The 25,000-nt window shown below is 38.7% G+C and overlaps 5 protein-coding genes and 2 long non-coding RNA genes across 7 annotated transcripts in view; 1 reads left to right on the top strand and 6 right to left on the bottom strand.

Annotated features, from left to right (window-relative positions):
* Positions 1 to 25,000, top strand: part of LOC134876603 (exostosin-1) — a 170,692-nt gene that overhangs the window by 83,108 nt on the left and 62,584 nt on the right. The window lies entirely within an intron of this gene.
* LOC134876610 (uncharacterized) lies at positions 3,215 to 4,741 on the bottom strand. Its single transcript, XR_010167479.1, has 4 exons — positions 4,537 to 4,741; positions 4,195 to 4,313; positions 3,746 to 3,776; positions 3,215 to 3,423 (listed from the first exon to the last, which is right to left on the bottom strand). It is a non-coding gene; the product is annotated as an uncharacterized LOC134876610 (long non-coding RNA).
* On the bottom strand, positions 9,519 to 10,875 carry LOC134876609 (uncharacterized). The gene is made up of 3 exons (XR_010167478.1): positions 10,746 to 10,875; positions 10,570 to 10,670; positions 9,519 to 10,259 (listed from the first exon to the last, which is right to left on the bottom strand). It is a non-coding gene; the product is annotated as an uncharacterized LOC134876609 (long non-coding RNA).
* LOC134876605 (dicentracin-like) lies at positions 13,858 to 14,888 on the bottom strand. Its single transcript, XM_063901622.1, has 4 exons — positions 14,787 to 14,888; positions 14,578 to 14,678; positions 14,255 to 14,273; positions 13,858 to 14,154 (listed from the first exon to the last, which is right to left on the bottom strand). The coding sequence occupies exons 2-4, from the start codon at positions 14,675 to 14,677 to the stop codon at positions 14,013 to 14,015; spliced, it is 261 nt and encodes an 86-aa protein (XP_063757692.1). The 5' UTR covers position 14,678; positions 14,787 to 14,888; the 3' UTR covers positions 13,858 to 14,012.
* LOC134876607 (dicentracin-like) lies at positions 15,549 to 16,657 on the bottom strand. Its single transcript, XM_063901623.1, has 4 exons — positions 16,463 to 16,657; positions 16,254 to 16,354; positions 15,928 to 15,946; positions 15,549 to 15,827 (listed from the first exon to the last, which is right to left on the bottom strand). Exons 2-4 carry the CDS (start codon positions 16,351 to 16,353, stop codon positions 15,704 to 15,706), a joined length of 243 nt encoding a protein of 80 aa, XP_063757693.1. The 5' UTR covers position 16,354; positions 16,463 to 16,657; the 3' UTR covers positions 15,549 to 15,703.
* On the bottom strand, positions 17,231 to 18,363 carry LOC134876604 (dicentracin-like). The gene is made up of 4 exons (XM_063901621.1): positions 18,179 to 18,363; positions 17,969 to 18,069; positions 17,643 to 17,661; positions 17,231 to 17,546 (listed from the first exon to the last, which is right to left on the bottom strand). The coding sequence occupies exons 2-4, from the start codon at positions 18,066 to 18,068 to the stop codon at positions 17,387 to 17,389; spliced, it is 279 nt and encodes a 92-aa protein (XP_063757691.1). The 5' UTR covers position 18,069; positions 18,179 to 18,363; the 3' UTR covers positions 17,231 to 17,386.
* LOC134876608 (dicentracin-like) lies at positions 19,729 to 20,954 on the bottom strand. The gene is made up of 4 exons (XM_063901624.1): positions 20,700 to 20,954; positions 20,490 to 20,590; positions 20,165 to 20,183; positions 19,729 to 20,063 (listed from the first exon to the last, which is right to left on the bottom strand). Exons 2-4 carry the CDS (start codon positions 20,587 to 20,589, stop codon positions 19,946 to 19,948), a joined length of 237 nt encoding a protein of 78 aa, XP_063757694.1. The 5' UTR covers position 20,590; positions 20,700 to 20,954; the 3' UTR covers positions 19,729 to 19,945.

Raw genomic sequence — 25,000 nt, 5'->3', positions numbered from 1 at the left:
TACAGCATTATAGAAGGGACATGTTGAATTGGAGACTCTGTGCTCAGCTGATATGAATTTTGAGTCTGTAATGTGAGTTAGTGATGTGGCTGAAATCACTTTAACTGAGCTGTCATTCAGACGTACAGACCTCTCATACATTTCATATGCAGATGTCAGGATCTTCGCCCCCCCCCCCCCCCCACCTGCCACCCACGTCCTTGTGTATCAATGACGTGTCGATAAAGAGCTCTCCCATTACACCCGTGCCCATCTTTAACCTTGACGCTGCTCTGTGTTTGTGTGTCTGCCCTCTGTCATAGCTCCTCTATTATTTACCACGCATCTCTGTCTGGGTAGGGCTTGTGTGTGTGAGCCCGGCAATCGCCTCTAGGTAAACAACCACTGCCAATGACACGGGTGACCCTCACACACACATACCTTTCTAACCTCATCCGTCCTCTGACCACATCTCATTTCCAATCGATATGTTTTAAGCAAAGCCCCATCCGGCCAAAACAAACTGTGCTTGCTCGGTCGGTGTGTGTTTGTTTTTCTATGAGGGAGATTCAGGGGTTATTTTCAGGGTTGGACCGTGACGCCCTGTGGGTTTTTCTTCAGGCGACAGTAAGAGGGATCCATCATCCCTATCTGTGACACCTCATGCTGCCTGGACGACTCTGTCTTGGTGTTGGGAGGAGGCAGGAGCATTGCACCAGGGGGTTCCAATCTTTTAGGGCATTATTCCAATTCACTGTTTGTTATCGGTTGGAAGAGGTAACTTAAAGAAAACAAGTCATTTAGGTTTCAGATTTATATTCAGTGTCTCTCCTGGGACATGTCTCCATGCTTTAATGTTCAGAAAGCTCTTTATGTTTCTCAGACTGCCTGTGCTGCGGCACCTCTTTTCACCCTCTGTCTGAAACCAGAGCCCAGTCTGCTCTGATTGGTTAGCTGGCCGGCTCTGTTGTGATTGGTCAAGTGCTTAGAGATGTCCCGCCCCCTTAGCCTATCACGTATAATGTGTTGGAGGGCTAGCCAATGAAAGTGCACATGTTATGTAGTGATGTCACTATGTTACTAAAGTAAACAACGGAGTCTTATTGAGGTGTTTCAAGCAGAGGGGGGGGGGGGGGGGGGGGAGTGTGAGAAATAAACCCCCTCTGGAGGGATTTTAGCCTCTGCAGACCATTTACATGCACAAAAAACCTGTATGGCACTAAATGAATAGTAAAACCCCAAAAAGCACTTATCTAATCTAAGACCAACAATATAAAAGTAATGTTATTTATTTCCCTTACATTTGGATTACCCCAATACAAAAAGCAAATAAGTACAAGAGAAATGTTTTATGGAAGACAACAGAACAATACAACCTTTGAAAAGAAGAACCCTTTCGTTCATACTGATATAAACAGAAAGACATTTGAATTTGAATCAGATTATAACCAACCATGTACTTTCAGACAGACTGTCATTTCATTCACACTGCGTTTTGAACTTGACAGCACTTATTTTAAGTGGCTGATTATTAACAGTTTGAATCATATCGCAGTTTCTATTCAACCCACAAACGTAACATGAGGAAGGCTCCTTATATGAACATTATCTCTATGAATGTAACATGACAGTTTTATAATTTGTGGAAAAGGATCTTGCGGACCCCCTGCTGTGGTGCCATGGACGGTACCTCAAGTATCACTGGTCTATGTGCAACATTTTAAGTATGATACAACGGCAAGGGTGTAAGACCGGTGTAAAAACAGTGCAATATAAGTGTAACATGGGTATAATGTGCATGCTGTACAGGTGAAGCAATGTTGTTACTTGGGTGTAATACAGATCTATTAATGTGCACTATGAGAATAATAGCAGTGTAATATGGGTTAAAATAACAGTGTAATTACAGTGTAATAGGAGTCTAATATAAGTGTAATGTGGGTGTAGTGTTGCTGTAACATGGGTACAATAAAGGTGGAATAGGAGAGTTGTTAGGACAACCTCACCTATATAACCTGATAGTTATTTTTTTTCATTTTGACATACTGTATGAACATTTTGGACCCGAAATCACACAAAAAACATAAAAGCGGACTTTGAAAATGATCACATTATTTCATCCACCTTTTAACTACAGCTACAAGTCACAGAAAAGATTCAGCGTCTAATCCCAAAGACTTCATTAAATAACAAACATAAAATATTTCACTTGCTTGAGAGTGTGAACCAAAAGGCTTGTCAAGAGTGCCAAGTGAGATCTTGATGTGAATCCCTCCGTCTGACCTGAGTCTTTATAAAGGTATGGTGGAGCTTTACATATATTTAGCATATTGCACAACACCGAGTTTACGAAATAATGTTCTGTTGAACGATGACAACAGACCCTTTCTCAGTCACAACAATGATAAGAAATGTGGTAGCTGGGGGATTGTGTCTGTGTCTGTGTCTGTGTGTGTGTGTGTGAATAACAGTTACTTTCAGAACCATTTTTCATTTTGATTGACAGAAAATAGCAATCATGTTTTGTATTAGATCACTTTTTTAACGAAGGTAATTTTAGAGCATTTTAAAAGTAATTCTCTTATAATTTCATCCATTTCCTTATTTCAGATCTACAAACACTAAGATACATTAACCTAGGACTTCCTAAAAAACAATGTTCATCATTGTCTATGGCAGGGGTGTCCAAACTTTTTTCACCGAGGGCTAAATACAGAGAAATATACGGAGAGCTGGGCCTCTTACAGAGGTGCCTCATAAGTTAAGTTATAAGTTAGCAAAACAAATCAAATGTAGGAGAATAATGCAATACTTGAAAATGGTTGAAGGGAAAAAACAGCCAACATCCCGTCTCTCTTTAGGGTTTCATTTATTTTGTTGGCAGCTCATTCCTTAAAACAGAAGCCTCAGAATACTGATAATAAGAGTAAATATGAAGGTTACATTTCAAGCTGGTTATAGAAATAAGTTATTGGGCTTTTTTTTATCAACTAAGATTTGTTAGAAAATGTTTTACCTTCTAAATGACTGAAATTATTTGAAAATTGGGCTCATTAATATATATATATGAGAGGTACAATATAAGACAAGCAGAAGTTTAATTTGTGGGCCATATTGCATTATACTTTTGGAATTTGCTGAGGGCCGATTCAAAATGGCCGTCGTTTGGACTACCCCCGGTCTATGGCAATCTTGACATAAAGGAACTTTAAAAAAGAGTGACAAAGCAGACATGGCCTTTTCATTAAAGCTTTATTCCGCAGGACCGTTTGCAACACTTGCAATTTTTCAAAACCAATTGGATCAGGGCCCAAAATCTCAAATGCTTCATACAAACGTTTCTTGCATGGGAAATGAGAAAGCAGTCAGATCAACTACAATCAGCCCTTCCAAACACACGGAGCTTGTTGGTTGCCCATGCCACGTCTTGGTTGATTCTGGAACCTGTAGTTACACGGATTAAATGGAAATATTTTAGTAATTGAGAGAAAAACATTCACAAAACCAAGCAGTAATCACTGTAAATGCACATATTCCAGCTTCTAACACCAGTCCGCTTTAAGCCGTTATATCATTGTCAATTTTTCAAGTGTCAGTTTTGAACCCCCCTCCTGGCATACACTTGTTTAGAAAGACACACAGATAGACGGCACATTACAATACATATGTATATATATATATACAGTATATACAATATCCATTACTCTTTCTATAAATGTAGTTCCCACATTGATATAAACTGACAGTAAAAGTCAGAAGAGCTTACCTGCCAAACCCCCTTCGAACAGTTTTGTGAGCTAATCAGAAGGAAAACAACAAACTGTCAGTTATATTTTTCATCAGTTTATCCATGTTTAAGTACGTTTGAGTTGTTGAGATTGATGATGCTCTCTGTGCTAGCGGCAGTGGTGGTATTGTATTGTTCTTATGTACTTGTTTGACATATTTGTACAGAGGCAGATATTGTACTTTTTACTCCAACACATTTAAATCAACACTCACAGTTGCTTTGTACATTTCCAAACACTTGAAATGCTGGTTTAATGCAGAGCTGTACTTCTAATCCACACAGTATTTCAAGCCTCAAGTAAGTTGAGCTCTACAGTCAATGATGAAAATGAGATAAACTCATGCACAATCTATACAAAATGATGGTCCCTGCTGTTTGTCCTAACGTGTGGCCAATCAACAGAGAATGAATGATTTTTGATTTACCTCTCATGGCCATCCTGGCACCTTTCCACAAGGATCTGAAGTGTTTGAAAAAACACTCTCCGGGTTCGGCCATGAGGACGACCAGCGAAAGCACAAGGAAAACCATCACCAACTTCATCCTAAAAAACAGAAATACATTCATGATTACTCGACTGTACTTCTATATATTCTACACTTGTTTTACTTCAGTCTTTGTTGAGTATGCATTGTATGAATTAGTTTGCTATGATGACTGAGCAAGTTCAATCTGAAAAAAAGCACTCTTGTAAATATAAACTATCTTAGCTGTCATGATTTTGCATCCATTCAAGTAAAAATAAAGATGAAATATTAGCTTTTTACCTTCCAACAGATTGAGTCAAAAGACTGTTTTCAAGGAGTGAATGTTGTCAAATGTGATGTGAAGAGCTGATGGGACCTTTTGTACCCGACACTTACTGTCACTTGCCTTGTGGGTAGGGAAGTGGTGAGTTTAACGTGATATTTTCATAAATTCCTCAGGCTTTGAGAAAGTATGACAAAAACAGGGTCATATCCCACACAGACAAGCCCCAAAACAATCTGTGAGGAAATGCTGTGGCCTCATTATCGTTTCATTGGCCAGGGTATAACATCCGCCAGCAAAGCAAAACGTTAAATGAGAAATAATGTAGCCTACACCATGACTGGAAGATGCTTTTTAAATCTCTGTAATAGTTAAGTAGTCTCATACAGAAGGGTCATGTAGCTTCAGTCCAAAGTAGACATTAATACAATATGTAATTTGCCCGGTTTGTATTGTTTTTTATTTTGAATTCACTATGCCACCGTTAAAATCTATTTGACCTTTGCTAGCCTGGCCCCATGTCATTGCTCAGGCCACCCCAGTGGGTACAGAATATTACACACCGCTGTTAAATTAAAATGCACGGCATCAAAACAGATTTTCTACTTATCGTCGGTTAAAAAGTCTATCACTGAGAACTGGTTTTGAAACCAGTATGGCTATGGCATTTGAGAGCACCAGTACAAGGAAATGGTCGAGGCGTTCATCATTATGTTAAGTGTTATGCAACATAACAAGCGAGCTGGAAAGGGGGAACTGAAGATCTTATCAGATGTCCAGTCATGGTGACTGTGTACAAGCATTTATCAGCCATCAACACATTGATGCTGATGAACGCTGTGACCGACACCAACCACGAACACCCATGGGAACTTTCTGTAAGCGCTGAACTGCACCTACGGTTTTAAATACCATAAAAATAATCTGCCGCTTATTCGTGTTTCCTTACAGTGGTGCCTCGAGTCAGTGTCATTTAAATGGGTTTCGATCCTCACATGCTAATCGCTGTGCAAGATAGAAAAAATGTCTCAACGTGTTATTTATTTAAAGTAGAGCATCATGTTTGGTTTGCTGTTATGTGTTACTGTTTTTACTGGTATGAATTCACCCACATTTATGCAAAAATACAAGAAACTATAACCTGGCGCTAACATAACTTTAACATCGAGCCACTGCTGGACAATCCTTTGTTGAAATTCACTAGAATGAAACTTAAATTTGAAAAAGACTGAATTTATTCTTTAGACGTGTTGTATATATGCAGTACGTATAGATATTTGTTAGTTTGTCCACATAGTTGCAGCCCGTGCTTTAAAGTGCCCACCGTTTCTTTGTGTATGAGAACCAAATGGCTTGTTGTGTGCATCCAAGGTAAGATATTCCCCCCTTAATAAATGTGCATGGTCTTGTGCTTAATCTTTGTCTATAATATAGACTCTATATACTAGCAAATGGTCTGTTATTACCATTGTGTGTTGCTGTGAATAATGAACAAGCAATTCATCACATGTTGTGGAGGCAGCAGCAAACACTAAGTCCCAACTTTTGACTTTGATTAATTTATTCATTCATTTTTACAACAGTGAAGGAGTGCTACAGGTGCAGGTTTAGGCCAAAGTGTTTTATTTTATTTAAGTTAAGCTTATTTTTGTGCTCAGTTACCTTTGTGTGGTCCGTTGCAGCCATTTAATAAAAGAAGTGATGCACGTTTGAACTATAGGACTTAAATATTGAGGAAGAGAAATGTATTGTTTGACTTCTTTAGAAAAGTCTTGTCTTTTTCCATAAGCCCTGTCATCCTGTGTCATCCAGCGCTCTGCTGCGTAATGATACACATCTCCTTTCAAATTACATTTCCTGAAATGTACATATGCGAAGTTTCCAAGAGGACAGAAGTCGTGTAAAAATAAATAGGGATTAGCAGCTACTGTTTTGAACTTTAGTCCTACGGCAAGGACGTCCTGAGTTCGAAACCCACAGGGCCACGTTTTTTTCTGCTCACGTGGGTTTCCTCTTGGTGCTCCAGTTTTCTCACAGGTATTCTCCTGACGTTGCCCTTGATCAAAGCACTAAAGCCTCACACCTGGAGTCGATCCCGGTGCAACAACAGCACTGTAGCTTCCAAATTCGTCAAGTGCAGAGGACAAAGTTTAAACTAAACAACTTACTTGTTTGCCTTTGGATCGTCTTTGTGTTGGCATGATGTCATGACACCGCTTTGTATGGGCATATTGCACGTCCACCTGTTCGCTGTAGCCTGTACTACATATGCCTTTTCTGGTTAGTATTCCTCTTGTCATATATGAATGCCATATGTCTTAATTAAGTTAAAAAAGTACTAATTAATGCTACATTTTCATTTAAATAAAACAAGGGGGCCATAAGTTGTCTCTACAGTGCATATTTATTATAGTGTGAGCAGTGGTTAACACATTGAGTCCAATCATTTGTTTTTGTTATTTTCATCTGAACAAAGTTTTGGGGGTTTCTCCATCGGGTGGGCCGTCGTGGACTCAGGCAAACTCTCTTGAAGTTTAACATGTCCAAATTGCACATCTTGGAAATAGAAATACACCCACCAAGATGAACTGTTCTAAAGATATACATCCTCTCTTGTTATTGTTTTTACATCTCTTTGTGCACGTCATTTTTTAGAGCATTTATAACAAGTATATTTTTAAAAGGTGAAGGGGAGGAAAATTGGCCATTTCCCAAAGTGTTGGGGACAGAATCCGGCACACCTGTGCATATTTGAATATACATTACATATAAAATAAGCTATTTTATTAAAAAGACACCGTACATGTGTGCACACTAATATTTCTCAATGTGATACTAACTCCATGAATGAATTAGGTCGGCTTCATCAGTCATTCATATTTTTAATTGAATAATGAAAACATGTTTTAAAATCATCTGAATTCAGCGTTAATATTCAGTATCCTGAAATCTATTACTTTTAAAACTCCGTGTCCCGGACCCTGCCGTGGTACTATGGTTACTATCAGCCTGTCACTCATTTTTTTCAGGTAGCAGGCGTTACCTCACACCTCAGGGTGCGATGTAACCGCCCCCGCTCTATTCACTTTTAATTTGAAACATGTTCAGGTCGGGGACAAAAAAGACTGGAGAAAAGGGTTGGCTCTAGGGTTGGGGTAAATGTGTCGTTTATTGAGATTCTTGTCAGCATTAAAGAAAAGAAATGTACCTTCTCACCAAACTTTGCTCAACCCCAGCCTCAAAGTCAAATGAAACTGTTCTTTGTCATTGTATTATTTAATAAAACAAAAATAATATTGCATTATTGTCCATTTGTACAAGTATGTACACGTACAGCCAACAACAACAAGCTGTTTCACCTCCACAGAAAAGTCAGCTAGACAAAAAGTACTTTGACAATACTCCAAATGAGCTGGAAATATTTGTCAGTAAGCTTCAGGTTCACTTTAATGTTACACCAGTGCATATCAAGCTATGTGATGCTAAAAATGATAAGGTATGGATTTCATTTCTCTATCCTGTTTGTTTAGAAATGTCACAAGTAATCCACACTACTACTGTACTGTATAGCCCGCAATGAATTTGCCTCTTTCCTCACTGACAAAATCAGACAAGCATTCAGTGCCTCTGTATCAGGTACAGGAAATATGTTGTCCCCGTGTCCAATGTTGTTTTATTGCTTTTAACTCAGGTGTATTCCCACAGGCCCTGAAAGCTGCAGTCACTAAACCACTCTTAAGAAATAACAATATAGATCAGGGGTGTCCAAACTACAGTCTGGGGACCAAATGTGGCCCACAGGCTATTTTAAATTGGCCCTCAGCTAATTCAAAAGGATGTCATATGACCCACACATGAACGCTTGTTCTTGTCTTGTATTGTACTTAATTATAAGACGAGCACAAGACGATATGTAAGCATATATTCCACTGTTTTCATGAGTTAAAGAGCCCACCTTTCAAATACATTCAGGCAATTAAAGTTGAAAACATTTTCTAACAAATCTAAGTTGATAAAAAAAAGCCCAATAGCAGATTTACATAATGAGCTTGAAGTATACCCTTCATTTTCCCCACTCTGAGCGAGCCCTACGGAGAGCTGTGGTGCAGGCTGTGTTTTTCCTAAAGCATATTCATGTATTAAGCATAACTTACCTACGTTGGATTGATTTTGCTGACTTATAACCTACTTTAAGAGGCGATATATTTCTACTCTAGTAAGGGGCCCAGACCTTCGTACAATTACAGGCTCATATATAACCTCCTATTTTTAGGTAAATGAATTGCAAAAGTTGTTTTTCAGCAGCTGTGTCATTTCTTTGATTTAAATAAGTGTTTCCAAGTGTTCCAGTCAGGCATTCGCCCGCACCACAGCACTGACACTGCTCTTGTTAAGGTTTTCAATAACATCCACTCAAACACAGAAACTGGATCTACAGCGCTGCATTTGACAGTGTTCACCACAACATATTGCCGGACCGACTCGAAAACTAAGTGGGATTTTCTGCAACAGTTGTACACTTGTTTGAATCCTACCTAACTACACATCTGAGTTGACAAATATGACATGTGGGGTTCTTCAAGGCTCCATCCTGGGGCCTTTTCTCTTAAACATCTAAATGCTGCCACTGTCTCAGATAACGAAAAACAACAGAACAAGTTACCATAGATATGCAGACGACACACACATTTACATAACCGTTTCACCAGGAGACTATGATCCAATTCAAGCACTGAGTAAGTGCATTGGACAAATCAATGACTGAATGTGTCCGGACTTTCTTCAATTAAACAAAGATAAAACTGAGGGAATTGTTTTTTGAATCAAGGAGGAACGAATAAAAGCCAGCGCTGAACTTCAGCCGGCATGGTTCAAAAGCCAGAAATCTAAGTTGTAGTCATGGACTCTGACCTGAATGGCTTTCACTCTAGTCTTAATTAAGCTTTAAAAAATACTTGTTAATTCAGAATTTTCTTTAGAATAATACAAGGGAGACGTATTTTGCTGCTACAGTGCATATTTATTATGGTTAGCATGTTGAGTTAATGAATTGTTTTAATGTTACTGTGAAAGAAGCATTCATTTTCATCTGAAACAAAGTTTTGGGGGTTTCTCCATCGGGTGGACCGTCGTGGATTCAGGCAAACTCTCTCTCTCGTTCCACCGCACGATCCAACGCTTCCTGCTCCATCATGGCATCATATTTTTTAGTCCCGATGAGTCTGGTGGTTGGATAGAGGACATTCATAGAGTTCAGCTCAGGAATATCACAAATAATGCAGCAAGAGCTCTTATTTATTATGAATGAATCAAGTATCAAGCAGAAGAAGAAGATATACTTTATTAATCCCTTGAAGGGAAATGTCTTTCCCCACTCTGGTGTTATACACACACATTACACACACACGGAGGATATACAGTACATGCTCAAGCAACAATGATATACATGCACAAGCAACCACACACATGCAGGAGAGGTGGCAGAGCAGGGAGGCTGCCAGGTACCCGGCGCCAGCGAGCAGAATCAGGGTCGGTGCCTTGCTCAAGGGCACCTCGGCAGTGGCTCAGGAGGAGAACTGGCACCTCTCCAGCTACCGGCTCACTCCATTTTTTTGGTCCAATCGGGACGTGAATCGGCGACCCTTTGGACCCCCCACTCCAAGCCCTTACAGACTAAGCCTCTGCCGCCCTTTTGTTTTGTTTTTAAAGAAGAGAAGTGAAAGGCCTTACCCTTTGACGGCTTGATAGAAAAATAAAACAGAAAGGACATTGCATTAATGTTTGTTTTCATATTGTACATCTTCAGAAACATTCATTAAGGTACTGCGGTTGTCATGTTGTTAACAAAACTGAACTTTTTTTGCGGTGCCTTTTTTTAAATTATCACAAAAAGGACAAACTTCCAAAAGGCCCCCTTTTTTTAATCACATGGCACCTCAACAACATCATGAATTGTTAGATAAGAAAACTAGGCCAGGTTACAACAGTGCCTTCCCATCAATGGCATGTGAAAAAAGGTGTATATATTTATACAATTTAATAATAGTTACCATGGAAAATCCCTCCAAAGATGTGGTGAAAAAAAGCCTCCCCTTGTTCAGCCATGAGGACGACCAGCGCCAACACCACAAGGAGTTGGACGTACTTCATCCTGGAAGAAAAAGTAAACAAAAGTTTAGACCGTGTCGGTAATAATTCTCAGCAGAAGTGAAGATGAGATACTTGCTTCTTTTCTCAAAGTTAATGCAGTTTTCAGTCGAGCAGTGTGAGATCTACAGTTGGTGTGAATTTCTTTGTGTTATACATGTGTTTATATAGGGGGTTTGAAACTTCCCTTAAGCAGGGTGTGGGCAGCATTTTGCTGTACTGTTAGTTCAAACACACCCTGTGGGCTTCACTCTACCCACTTCTTGGAACTCAGAATGTAAAGAAGTGGATAAAGTAGTTCAACACAGCGTCAAAAAGTCATCGTACATATTCCACTTCTTTAATGACTGTTAAGTTTGATAATAATAAATAGTATTTATTGGATGTGCACTTTATCTAATGAAGCTTTTGGAGCAGTTTATCAGCTCCTTTCATCTTTCAAATTCTTCTATTTGACGGACCAGGAAGCTTTTTACGCAACACATTTATTACATTAGGTAACTATCTCTAGCTTTGGTCTTTTTTATTAGTCTGAATTGTAGTTTATTGAGGTGCTTTCATTCAATTTAATAAACACACAACACCTAACCCTAACCTTAATGCACAAAAAAACCTTAAGTCAAATGAAAACCTCTTAGTCATCATATCATTTAGTAAAGTCCAAATAATAATGCATTATTGTTTACAAGTAGTCGCACATACAGCCAACTCAACAACAAGCTGTTTCCCTTTTCAAAAACTAAGTAAACTATACCAGGAATCCTTTGAGAAAACAATCATGACGATTAAAGGAAATAATTCAAATAGAATTCTCACAAAACCTTGCTCTACAGAAACCCTAAAGTCCAAGGAAAACATTTCTTAGTCATGTTAGCATTTAGTAAAGTAAAAATAATAATGCATTATTGTTGTTGTTGTTTACAAGTAGTTGCACATACAGCCCACTCAACAACAAGCTGTTCGACTCTCCCTGTTAAAATAGACAAGGAGTCCGTGTGTGTGTGTGTGTGTGTGTGTGTGTGTGTGTGTGTGTGTGTGTGTGTGTGTGTGTGTGTGTGTGTGTGTGTGTGTGTGTGTGTGTGTGTGTGTGTGTGTGTGTGTGTGTGTGTGTGTGTGTGTGTGTGTGTGTGTGTGTGTGTGTGTGTGTGTGTGTGTGTGTGTGTGTGTGTGTGTGTGTGTGTGTGTGTGTGTGTACTACATACTGCAGTACGACACACGTCACCCTGTGTCCGTGCGTTCCACTGTTTGACACCGCTGATTCGTTTCTTTGGAAATAACATACGTCTGGCTTTCGTCAGGACTCCTGCGGGGCCTTCGGATGTGGCTTTGCGGTTTCTGCTACATCATGTTGCATCAACATCCTCAGTTGTACAGTATTAAGTACTAATCATGTTTTGTTGCTTTTGTGAATTAAAAAAGGAAGCTTCCTGATTCTGATAAATTCCTTTATTTAACCAAGGTGTTAAAAGGTTACCCTTCTCTCTGTGTACATAAATAATCGTACGTAAACCTTTTACCACGTATTCTGATCGTCTTTCTACTGTATATTAGTTTGTACAGTAGTGCAAAAACTCAAATCTACATATTTTTACACTGCTTTTATCTTTAATTTGTCACCTATCCCTGTAAGGTTTTTAATTCAGTTGAATCAAATCAAACGGCTTAATATGTTGACTTTGCATAACACGAAATTCTTATTATTTCCATCCCGGTTTTCTTAAAAATAAGACCATAGGCAGATGTTTTCAGTATAATAATGCTGATTTATTCCATATGACAAATGGTTCAATCACACTCTCCGTTTTGATTATGTTTTAATGTGGAATAGAAGAAGAAAGCATTGGTTTTATCAGATGGACTCAGGCAAGGTCTTTCTCTCGTTCGAACGCACGTTGTTCCATCATGTCCTGCTCTTGCATCGCTTTAAACTCTTTCCCGTGGATGAGTCTGTTGGGAGGAGAGAAGATTCAAAGTGCTCAGGAATAAAACAATTAATGCAACGAAAGCAAAAGTCAAACGTGTCAAGCAAAACACCTTACCCATGGATGTGCTTGCCCACTAGTAAAGAAAGAAGAAACAACCATCAGGACATTGCATTTGGTGAGCTTTGCAGTATAATTGACATTGTAAGGCCTTATAATCAACATAGTGCAGATATTTGACGGTTTGAAGTATGGAGGTTCAGTTTAGCTTCTATAAGTACACATGTAATCATGCATCTGTATCATGATTAGTTACACAAGTGCATGTCCAGCTATGTTGTGCAAAAAATGTCAAATGTTAATAGCAATGGTTATAATAGTTCGGCCTACTTTCAATAAGTCCTCCAATAATGTGGTGAAAGAAAGCCTCCCCTGGTTCAGCCATGAGGACGACCATCGACAACACCAGAAAGACGGTGATGCACTTCATCCTGAGAAAAAGAGTGTGTCGTGATTTTTGACAAACATTGATTTTATATATCCAGTTGTGTGTAACAGCACAAATAAAGGAAGATAAGATACTTACGTCTCTTCTAAAGATGGAGGACAAAAGGCTGGTATCAGTCGAGCTGCGTGAGATCTGGTAAAGCTCTGTTGGTCGGTAGATCGTAGAGCCCTGTTTTTATAGCGGTTTCTAATTTCCCTTACTCACGGTTCATGCCATGCTTGCAAGTAAACCGGTCTGACAGACGTTGTGGTCACTTCTTCAATCACTCATTTGCATTCACGTGTAAAAATGGTGTCATAAATGTCCCTATTTCTGAAGAAAAGCGCCATTTTGTCTCGTTATACGTTCACGTCTCTGAGGAATTTGGAGTTTAAAGGAATACATATTTTAATTTAATGCATGTGGAGGACTCAGCTATCAACGACCACTTATTGTATTTGATGAAGGATTATATCTAGCTTTGTTCATTTAGTTTGTATTCTGAATTACATCGATAGACAAATCAGCGTGACTGTGTTTAGGCATATAAGGGAAGTCCTTATATGCCTAAACACAGTCACGCTGTTTTGTGTATTGATTTTTTTACTGTATTTCAGGATTCTTCTAATCATTTAGTTCATGAATTGGCATAAATGTATGCTAATCCAACTTATATTTACATTAATTTCATCTTGAGTTTGTCATCTGGATGGCGTAAAGGCCAACACACATGTCTTTCTTTCTTCAGATTTGATCTTTTGAATAACACACAAGAAAAACGGTTTGCTGTATAACAAAGAAGATTTATTCCAAATGACGTTTAAATCAATAATGACATTCTACTTTCAAGCAATGGTTAGCACAATGAGTCAATTTTATTTGCTTTATTTAAGGAGAAAAAGCATTTCATTTTCATGGTTGCTCCATCATTGTAGACTCAGGCAAACGCTCGCTCTTGTTCAAACGCTCGTTGGTCCATCGCTTCCTTGTCCCTCATCGCTTCCTGGTCCCTCATCGCGTCCTGGTCCCTCATCGCGTCCTGTTCCCTCATCGCTTCACCGTGTCTCCCGCGGATGAGTCTGATGATGAGGAGAGGATTCAGAGTTCAGTTTAGATATTTAAAAGCAAGCCAACTAGAGCACTTTTAAAATAAGAGAGATATCAAGGAGTAGTCCTTACCCATGGATGTGCTTGCCGACTAAAAAGATGTAAGAAAGACATGTGTTATCATGTGTAGTACTTTGAATTCATCATGAAACACTGTAAGGCTTTTTAAACATTTATTTAAATATTGTAGGTACAGAATTTATTCTTCATTATTATTATGATGAATGAATCTTTAGATATCTGACAGTTTTCACAATCAACTGAACACATGTCATACCTTTAAAATATTGACACTCAGGTTAGCTTTGTTTACACACACATTCATGCATCAACGTAATGATTATTTACACCAGCGATGTCAAACATGTCAGAAGTATATTCTTAATAATGATTACCGCTAACAATTCCCTTTAAAATGTGGCCAAAGAAAGCGTCCCCAGGTTCAGCCATGAGGACCACCATGGACAACACCAGAAAGATGGTGGTGCACTTCATCCTGTAAACAAACAAACAAATGTGTATACCGCCTTTGTCCTGGTTTTAGCGTGATATTAAATATTCAATTGTAATCATCAGCATAACTGAACGCAGATGTGATACTCACTTCTTTCCTCTAAGTGAAGGTTTAAGTCACTGGTAGTTATCAGCAGGGAGAGATCTACAGGTCTCTGTGGGTTGGTGGATGGCGCCATCTCTTTTATAGAGTGGGAGAATTTCCCCTTACTCATCGTGTGTGCAATTCTTTGTAGTCCAGTCAGGTAAAACACACCCTGACGTATTTCAACTCAAAGTGTAATGCTGTATTAACCTTTCTTCCAAATAAGCATCAGGAAAAAAAGCAGCTCATTTTAAATGCAGAACTTGCCCGGGAGACATTGTGATTGTCAGACTTTGAAAACCTCTGCTCTGAATTCTTGATGTGTATCTATTTTAGTTCTTTGTGTTAAATCTTTTTTTCAATACCAGCATTAAATGGAGTTGTTTATGTCAAAAGTGATCCCTTTACTTAGCTTCGGCTTTGTCTGTGCTTGTGTTATGTGCTAACGACAGTCTTTGTGCTACGGGGATGCCACGTTTGTGTCTTCCTTACTGAAGGAAAATGAGTCAGCTGAAATGTTGTGTTCTTGACTTTTGCCACTACTTTTATTCACAATATGTTAGTTTAGTAGAGACCTTAGTATACCTAACGAGGTCTTTCTCCCTATATTAACTACTCTAAAGACGACATATAATAGGACTTGTTTTTTGCTGTATTTCAGGATTCCTTTCACCATGTAGTTCATGAATTGGCATAAATGTATGCAACTTTAGACTAATATTTACACTAATTCCATCTTAAGTTTGTCCCAAGACACAAGAAAAACGGTTTGCTGTATAACAAAGAAGATTTATTCCAAATGACGTTTAAATCAATAATGACATTCTACTTTCAAGCAATGGTTAGCATAATGAGTCCATTTTATTTGCTTTATTTAAGGAGAAAAAGCATTTCATTTTCATGGTTGCTCCATCATTGTAGACTCAGGCAAACGCTCGCTCTCGTTCAAACGCTCGTTGGTCCATCGCTTCCTGGTCCCTCATCGCTTCCTGGTCCCTCATCGCGTCCTGGTCCCTCATCGCTTCACCGTGTCTCCCGTGGATGTGTCTGATGATGAGGAGAGGATTCAGAGTTCAGTTTAGATATTTAAAAGCAAGCCAACTAGAGCACTTTTAAAATAAGGGAGATATCAAGGAGTAGTCCTTACCCATGGATGTGCTTGCCGACTAAAAAGATGTAAGAAAGACATGTGTTATCATGTGTAGTACTTTGAATTCATCATGAAACACTGTAAGGCTTTTTAAACATTTATTTAAATATTGTAGGTACAGAATTGATTCTTTATTATTATTATTATTATGAATGAATCTTTAGATATCTGACAGTTTTCACAATCAACTGAACACATGTCATACCTTTAAAATATTGACACTCAGGTTAGCTTTGTTTACACACACATTCATGCATCAACGTAATGATTATTTACACCAGCGATGTCAAACATGTCAGAAGTATATTCTTAATAATGATTACCGCTAACAATTCCCTTTAAAATGTGGCCAAAGAAAGCGTCCCCAGGTTCAGCCATGAGGACCACCATGGACAACACCAGAAAGATGGTGGTGCACTTCATCCTGTAAACAAACAAACAAATGTGTATACCGCCTTTGTCCTGGTTTTAGCGTGATATTAAATATTCAATTGTAATCATCAGCATAACTGAACGCAGATGTGATACTCACTTCTTTCCTCTAAGTGAAGGTTTAAGTCACTGGTAGTTATCAGCAGGGAGAGATCTACAGGTCTCTGTGGGTTGGTGGATGGCCGCCATCTCTTTTATAGAGTGGGAGAATTTCCCCTTACTCATCGTGTGTGCAATTCTTTGTAGTCCAGTCAGGTAAAACACACCCTGACGTAGTTCAACTCAAAGTGTAATGCTGTATTAACCTTTCTTCCAAATAAGCATCAGGAAAAAAAGCAGCTCATTTTAAATGCAGAACTTGCCTGGGAGACATTGTGATTGTCAGACTTTGAAAACCTCTGCTCTGAATTCTTGATGTGTATCTATTTTAGTTCTTTGTGTTAAATCTTTTTTTCAATACCAGCATTAATGGAGTTGTTTATGTCAAAAGTGATCCCTTTACTTAGCTTCGGCTTTGTCTGTGCTTGTGTTATGTGCTAAGGACAGTCTTTGTGCTACGGGGATGCCACGTTTGTGTCTTCCTTACTGAAGGAAAATGAGTCAGCTGAAATGTTGTGTTCTTGACTTTTGCCACTACTTTTATTCACAATATGTTAGTTTAGTAGAGACCTTAGTATAGGCCTACCTAACGAGGTCTTTCTCCCTATATTAACTACTCTAAAGACGACATATAATAGGACTTGTTTTTTGCTGTATTTCAGGATTCCTTTCACCATGTAGTTCATGAATTGGCATAAATGTATGCAACTTTAGACTAATATTTACACTAATTCCATCTTAAGTTTGTCCCAAGACACAAGAAAAACGGTTTGCTGTATAACAAAGAAGATTTATTCCAAATGACGTTTAAATCAATAATGACATTCTACTTTCAAGCAATGGTTAGCACAGATGAGTCCATTTTATTTGCTTTATTTAAGGAGAAAAAGCATTTCATTTTCATGGTTGCTCCATCATTGTAGACTCAGGCAAACGCTCGCTCTCGTTCAAACGCTCGTTGGTCCATCGCTTCCTGGTCCCTCATCGCTTCCTGGTCCCTCATCGCGTCCTGGTCCCTCATCGCTTCCTGGTCCCTCATCGCGTCCTGGTCCCTCATCGCTTCACCGTGTCTCCCGTGGATGTGTCTGATGATGAGGAGAGGATTCAGAGTTCAGTTTAGATATTTAAAAGCAAGCCAACTAGAGCACTTTTAAAGGGAGATATCAAGGAGTAGTCCTTACCCATGGATGTGCTTGCCGACTAAAAAGATGTAAGAAAGACATGTGTTATCATGTGTAGTACTTTGAATTCATCATGAAACACTGTAAGGCTTTTTAAACATTTATTTAAATATTGTAGGTACAGAATTGATTCTTTATTATTATTATTATTATGAATGAATCTTTAGATATCTGACAGTTTTCACAATCAACTGAACACATGTCATACCTTTAAAATATTGACACTCAGGTTAGCTTTGTTTACACACACATTCATGCATCAACGTAATGATTATTTACACCAGCGATGTCAAACATGTCAGAAGTATATTCTTAATAATGATTACCGCCAACAATTCCCTTTAAAATGTGGCCAAAGAAAGCGTCCCCAGGTTCAGCCATGAGGACCACCATGGACAACACCAGAAAGATGGTGGTGCACTTCATCCTGTAAACAAACAAACAAATGTGTATACCGCCTTTGTCCTGGTTTTAGCGTGATATTAAATATTCAATTGTAATCATCAGCATAACTGAAACGCAGATGTGATACTCACTTCTTTCCTCTAAGTGAAGGTTTAAGTCACTGGTAGTTATCAGCAGGGAGAGATCTACAGGTCTGTGTGGGTTGGTGGATGGCTGCCATCTCTTTTTATGGAGAATTTGTCCTTACTCATGGTATGTGCAATGTTTTGCAATCCAGCAACGTAAAACACATCCTGAGGTAGTTCAACTCAGAGTGCCCATGATGTCTCAATATTCCTGTTAAATACTCTTCATCAAAAAAAGCAGCTCATTTTAAATGCAAACTTGCCTGGAAAGGTTTTGATTGTCAGACTCTGAAAACCTCTGCTCTAAACCCTTAATGTGTGTGTTCTTTGTCTTTTTTGTGTGAACACATTATTTTCAATATCAGCCTTACATGGAGTTGTATTATGGTCTTGTGTTATGTCCGAACGACAGGCTTTGTGATACAGTGATGCCACTTGTGTATCTTCCTTCCTGAATGAAAATGACTCAGCTAAAATCTTGTGTCCTTGAGTGTTGCCACTACTTTTCTTCGACTCAGAGGTTGCTTTGCTCGCTGTTTGAAGTCTCTAGAAATATTCTTATAATGTGTCATGTTTAGTTTTGGCTGTGTGACTCTTCTAGATGATACATTTCTTATTTGCCATACCTTTTTTGGGCCACTGTGGATCAAAGGTTTTATATTATACTTTGCATTTTCTCAAACATTAGATAACTCTGACATTTCTGGGTTTAAAAAAATCTATTTGACATGTTTGCGATATGTATATTGGACAATAGATCAGATGAACCTCTTCCTTTTTTCATCAGAATTCACAGAAATGTGGAATATGTATGTGTTGATTTCAACATAACATCCGAAAACACCGTACAGCTCCTTCTTAACAGCATGTCTGCCTTTCTACAGCCCCGGTGTCTCACAGAGAGGTACCGCAGGTCCTCCCTTCCTGCCACATATGCCATTAATAACTGTGCATTATATACCTGGCTGCTATATCTCTTTTAGTGAATTGTGTAATTGTATTGTTATTTTCTATTTCTTATCTTTAATATTGTTTTTAATGCATGCTTTTTTTTTTAAAAGCTGTCTTTGGCTCTGTTGCTGTAGCAAATGTCCATTTTCCCTCTGTGGGACGAATAAAGGTATTCTGATTTCTAACTGAAATGCTAAGTTGTGACTGGAGGAAAACAGCAGTTTAGTTATTAATATTATTATTTTTCATGATGCATATTCTGTTGTAATGTATGTGGAGGTCTCAGCTATTAACCATGACTTATATTATATGATGAAGGATTACATCTAGCTTTGTTCATTTAGGTTTTATTCTGAATTAGAGACAAAAAAGCGTGACTGTATTCAAGCCTATAATAGAACTTCTTTTTTACTGTATTTCAGGATTGTTTTAATCATTTAGTCCTTGAATTGACATAAATGTATAACACTTTATACTAATATTTACACTAATTTCATCTTTAGTTTGTCACCTATAGTAAAATTAGGTTTCTGGATGGCGTAAAGGCCAACACATGTCTTTCTTTGTTCAGATTTGATCTTTTGAATAAGACACAGGAAAAACGGTTTGCTGTATAACAAAGAAGATTTATTCCAAATGACGTTTAAATCAATAATGACATTCTACTTTCAAGCAATGGTTAGCACAATGAGTCCATTTTATTTGCTTTATTTAAGGAGAAAAAGAATTTAATGCTCAACGTTTTCAGCGTAGTCCATCATTGTAGACTCAGGCAAACGCTCGCTCTCGTTCAAACGCTCGTTGGTCCATCGCTCTTGTCCGTCATCGTCCTGTCCTCATCGCGTCCTGGTCCCTCATCGCGTCCTGGTCCCTCATCGCGTCCTGGTCCGTCATCGCGTCCTGGTCCCTCATCGCTGCAGGGTTTTTCCCGCTTAGGAGTCTGATGATGAGGAGAGGATTCAGAGAGTTCAGTTTAGATATTTAACACCAAGCCAACTAGAGCACTTTTAAATAAGAGAGATATCAAGGAGTAGTCCTTACCCATGGATGTGCTTGCCAACTTCAAAGAGAGATAAAAAAGACAAACATATTATTTGTAGAACTAGAAGTAAATGTATTAATCATAAAACATTCTAAGGCCTTTTAAACATTCATTCAAATATTGCAGGGACAACATGTATTTAAAAATACTAGTTTTAGTCTTGAACATATTTTATAAACCCTTTTTTAAAGTTAGTTCCTATTTGATTAGAAAAATAAGTACATGCAGTTAGCTTTGTTTACACACACATTCATGCATCAACGTAATGATTATTTACACCAGCGATGTCAAACATGTCAGAAGTATATTCTTAATGATGATTACCGCTAACAATTCCCCGGTAAAGGTGGCCAAAGAAAGCGTCCCCAGGTTCAGCCATGAGGACCACCATGGACAACACCAGAAAGGCGGTGGTGCACTTCATCCTGTAAACAAACAAACAAATGTGTATACCGCCTTTGTCCTGGTTTTAGCGTGATATTAAATATTCAATTGTAATCATCAGCATAACTGAAAGGCAGATGTGATACTCACTTCTTGCAGTGTGAGAACTACAGTACAGTAGGTGCTGTAAATCTGTGGTTTGGTGGATAGCTGACATCTCTTTTATAGCGTTGGAGAAATTCCCCTTACTCATGGTTGTGCATATTTCAAAGATGCAGAAAGGCTTATTTTAAATGCAAAATGTGCCTGGCACTTCTTCTAAAAGTGTATGTTTTTTTTCTCTGTTGTGTGAACAATTCCTCTTCAATACTGGCCTTAAATGGAGTTGTTTTCGGTGAGAAGTGATCCCTTTAGTTCACTCCTGCTTTGTCTGTGCTTTGAACTTGCTTGTGTTATGTTCTAATGACAGTCTTTGTAATACAGTAATGCCACTTTTGTACCTGCCTCACTGAATGAAAATGAATCAGCTAAAATGCTGTGTCTTTGACCACGTCTTTTCGCAATATTTTAGTCGTGCAGTGTTTTTCTCTGAGCGACTCCGAGGTTTCTTGGTGTTTTGTCAAGTCTCTAAAAATACTCTTGTAATGTGTCATGCTTAGATTTGGCTGTGAGACTCTTCTAGATTCTTGATCCTTAGATTATATCTTATTGGCAATACCTTTTGTAGGCCACAATAAATCTAAGGTATTATATTATACTTACAAACTTTTGTTGAATAATAATCATTTCAATTTGTAAAGCGCCTTTCTCGGTACCCAAGGCTGCTTTCCATGTTGTGAGGACAGACAGAAAACAAATAAACAAACAAAAGTAGGACAAATAAAGAATAGAAAAAGAAATAAGAAATAAAATAGAAAACAGAAATGGCAGTTGTGGTAGAAGAACGGGGGAGTAAGATGAGTTAGTGGTTAAAGGCTATGGTGAAGAGGTGAGGATTTGAAGATTTCCAGGGAGGCAGGGAGAGCGTTCCAGAGGATGGGGGCCGTGAGGTATATCTTGTAGCGATGTTTGTGAAGATGATGAAGAAGTCTCCGGAGACACCAGCTTGTATATAATAAGGTTTATTACAAACAGCATAGTGTCATACACCAACACGGGCCATACGAGGTTCCCAGAGCCAATTGTGGAAGTCCCCCGAACTCTCTTTTTGCATGCAGTTTATAGGAGAAATGTGTGTACGTGTCCAATGTGTGTGTGCCCAAATAAGGTGAACCATATGTCTTTCCCATACTCATGCTTGGAGGCCCTCTGACCTATTCCAGAGGTTTCTTTTGCAAGACGCTGTTGCACAACCTCACTCCCTGCACTCTCTATGACCTCAGAGAGTAACTAGCTGTATATATGAACCGATTTAATAAACCACAGCCGCAACACTGAGCGACAGAAGACCCGTGTCCGAGGGCCGCAGGCTTCGTGTAGGGGTGTAGGGATGGAGGAGGTCCGGTACGAGGTCCGGTACGGTGGAGCAAGGCCATGGAGAGAACTGTAGGTGAAGAGGAGGGTTTTGAAAGTGATCCGGGACTTGATCGGGAGCCAGTGAAGGTGGATGAGGGTGGGGGTGATGTGCTGCCATGGCTTGGTGCGGGTGAGAACTCTGGCGGCAGAGTTCTGGACAAGCTGGAGCCTCTCCAGGGTTTTGCTGGGAACCCCGGAGAGGACATTGACTCGGAATTCTCTGGGTTTAAAAAAATCTATTTTACGTATTTGCAAATACTTTTTAAAAAATGGTTTTGTTTGTGGGCCATGCAGTTTTCATCCAGCATGGTTATTTGTATTATGTTGTATGTTGTGTGTTGTATAGACCAGTCTGCTGTCATCTTAGCATGTTAGATATGAAGCAGCAGGTTCTGTCAGGTTCAGATGGCCTGCAATGAAATAATAATAATTTTTAAAAAACTGTAATTGTTCTTGTTTCACGGCATTCTTAAATTGAGAAGTTGTGCAAATTGTCATACTCTTAAAATAAGGCACATAAACTTGTTGCTCCACTGAGTTTTATTGTTAAACATTTGTATACTCTGTTTCTGGTTCATTCTAGCTCAGAATTATCTGGAATATCTTATCAAGAAAGACTTAGCCATACTGTCTTAACATGAGATGATTTTTCTAATGCAAAACATGCTTGACAAGATTGATATTCTTTTTGGACAAAGAATAAGACTTATTTCCTTGATACAAGGCCTTTTTTACTTTCTTGAAATTCCTTTTTTGCAGTGTGGTATATGTTCATTCGACCTTCATGTAATCCTTGTAGTAAAGTTCAGTTTTGGTGCTGATACAGAATTCAAGAGAACAGAGTACTGAGACAATGAAATGCAGTTGCACCATCTAACCAGAAGAGTATATGATAATCATTATCAAATATATTCAATACTTTTACTCTGAGTGTTTCACAATACAGAATACAGAGAGAAAATTAACCAGCTGTTTAGCCTCTTGTAACCCTGTGTTCCTCCTCATTCTGTGTTTTGTGCTCAACGTTTCTATCCTCAGGCTGCAGGTATTTCGCAATTAAAATGTGTTTTCCAAACTCTTTTTCACATTTTTAGATGGAAAACTAAATAGTATTTTCTGCTGCAGGATACCAAATGCATTGTTGGTTTGACTATCTATGTTTGCATTGGGTTGATTCTCCTATTGCTATTAAATCTGTCACAGTAGAAATCAACATGAAGAACATTTGATGTGGTTCAAATGTGTTTTTCTCTTGTTTCCATTTCCATTAACCACTAAGAAGATCATATTTTTATTTGAAACGTAATTAAAAAGTTTAGTTGATTAGGAGCACCAGTCTGTGTGATACAGTGTCGGCTCTGTAGGCGTGTGTTAACACATCTCTCTTTTTTCTTTGTCATGAGGTGCCGTGTGCGTGCAAATGTGTGAGAGTGTGGCTTATTTGATCCGAACAAGGCGATGACAATGCAAAGTCCTTTGCCGTATCAGTGTTAACAGACTGATCATTATCTTATCACTTCCCCATGCTCAGTTTCCTCTTGTCTTGCCACAAAAACAATGAGTAAGCGGGACATGAAACATTCAAGAATTCAAGATTCAAGAAACTTTATTTATCCCGAGGGAAATTGAGGAAGCATGATGAAATGGTTGATGCGATCAGTTCTTTGTAGCCTTATTTACAGCTACCTCAATGTTAGCCGTGTGCTTCTCTTCATAGAGATAATTCGTCAATCCAGAGGCAAAAACAATACTATTATTTTGTTATGTATAACAGTTTTGATTGAGGTCTTTGTCGTAGTTTTCCTAAATATACATTTATCATAAGCAGGCCAGTATTGTTCAAGCATCACTTTGTATTCATCCTGGCAAAGATATTTTTGATATGTATGAGCAGTATCCTGTTAGTTAATAATATCTAACTTTGTAATCTACTTCCTGCATCACTCTTTGATCATCAGGGCTCCAATCCATCTCCATCCATTTGAATATCCTCCGACAAATACACAATAAGTAACAGCTCTGTATACTTTGTCCTTTGGTGTGACAGCAGAGATAGTGAGATATTTGAGAATTGCCAAGAAAAACCTTGCTACTCGAGATGATCCGGACCAACCAACAGAAAAATAACAAGCCACGAGCCGAGGGTTAGTGTCTGATCCTGGTGTAAGCCCTTCTCTGCTGTGTCAGAAAACTTGGATCAGTCAAACTGTAGCACCAAGGAAGGATGCAAAGACACAGCATCAGCTAAAAGAGACTCACTCAGTTTTCTGCCTTTTGTTTTATTCCTTCCTGCTTTAATAGCTACGTTCACTCTTTTGCTATAACACCAAAAAGGTGGACTTTGCTGTTTCAGATATAGTTCGTTTACATGATTTTGGACACAAGCCGTTCTGAAATGCACTTTGTTATTGTGTTGAAGGAAGAATTACAGGAGGGGGACAAATGACAACCAATCACAGTTTTTAAATATTGCATCTAAAAGCCTTAGAAAATAAGGTCTGTGGAAAATAACCTTTTAATAATGCCATCTAAAATCCTCCTCCAGATGGTTTGTAAACATCCTCCTCTTTAAAAAGTCAGCAGCTTGCAGAATGATCAGAGTGGACAACTGTAGTGAGCATCTTTCATTTATTTATGTTGATTGTTTGCTTTCGTTGTTACAATGTGTTCAGAAGTACATGTGTCTACCATTGTTTCGAAGATAGTGTTCCCTATAGCTGCACTCCTGGATCCTGGCTTATCCTCTGATACCCCGTTCTTGGACTTGCCCTAATAACTTGAGAAAAGAAATAAAGCTCTCCACACAGGTTTGGTGGGATTGGTTCAATATACTGTATGTGACATACAGTTAGAATGAAATGTGTGAAAGCCTGGCTGTCTGAACGTGTTTCTGAGGCTGTCATTGGTACGCTGCAGTTACAAGGCCGAGGAAATGC

The sequence above is a fragment of the Eleginops maclovinus genome, chromosome 15 (assembly GCF_036324505.1).
Source record: "Eleginops maclovinus isolate JMC-PN-2008 ecotype Puerto Natales chromosome 15, JC_Emac_rtc_rv5, whole genome shotgun sequence".
Lineage (NCBI taxonomy): Eukaryota > Metazoa > Chordata > Actinopteri > Perciformes > Eleginopidae > Eleginops > Eleginops maclovinus.
Note: the sequence above shows the minus strand (reverse complement) of the source record. Positions and strands in the feature narration are given on the sequence as shown.

Excerpts from the sequence above, each read along its gene's own strand:
- LOC134876605 (XM_063901622.1), bottom strand. The coding sequence starts at position 14,677 with ATGAAGTGCACCACCATCTTTCTGGTGTTGTCCATGGTGGTCCTCATG.
- LOC134876607 (XM_063901623.1), bottom strand. The coding sequence starts at position 16,353 with ATGAAGTGCACCACCATCTTTCTGGTGTTGTCCATGGTGGTCCTCATG.
- LOC134876604 (XM_063901621.1), bottom strand. The coding sequence starts at position 18,068 with ATGAAGTGCACCACCATCTTTCTGGTGTTGTCCATGGTGGTCCTCATG.
- LOC134876608 (XM_063901624.1), bottom strand. The coding sequence starts at position 20,589 with ATGAAGTGCACCACCGCCTTTCTGGTGTTGTCCATGGTGGTCCTCATG.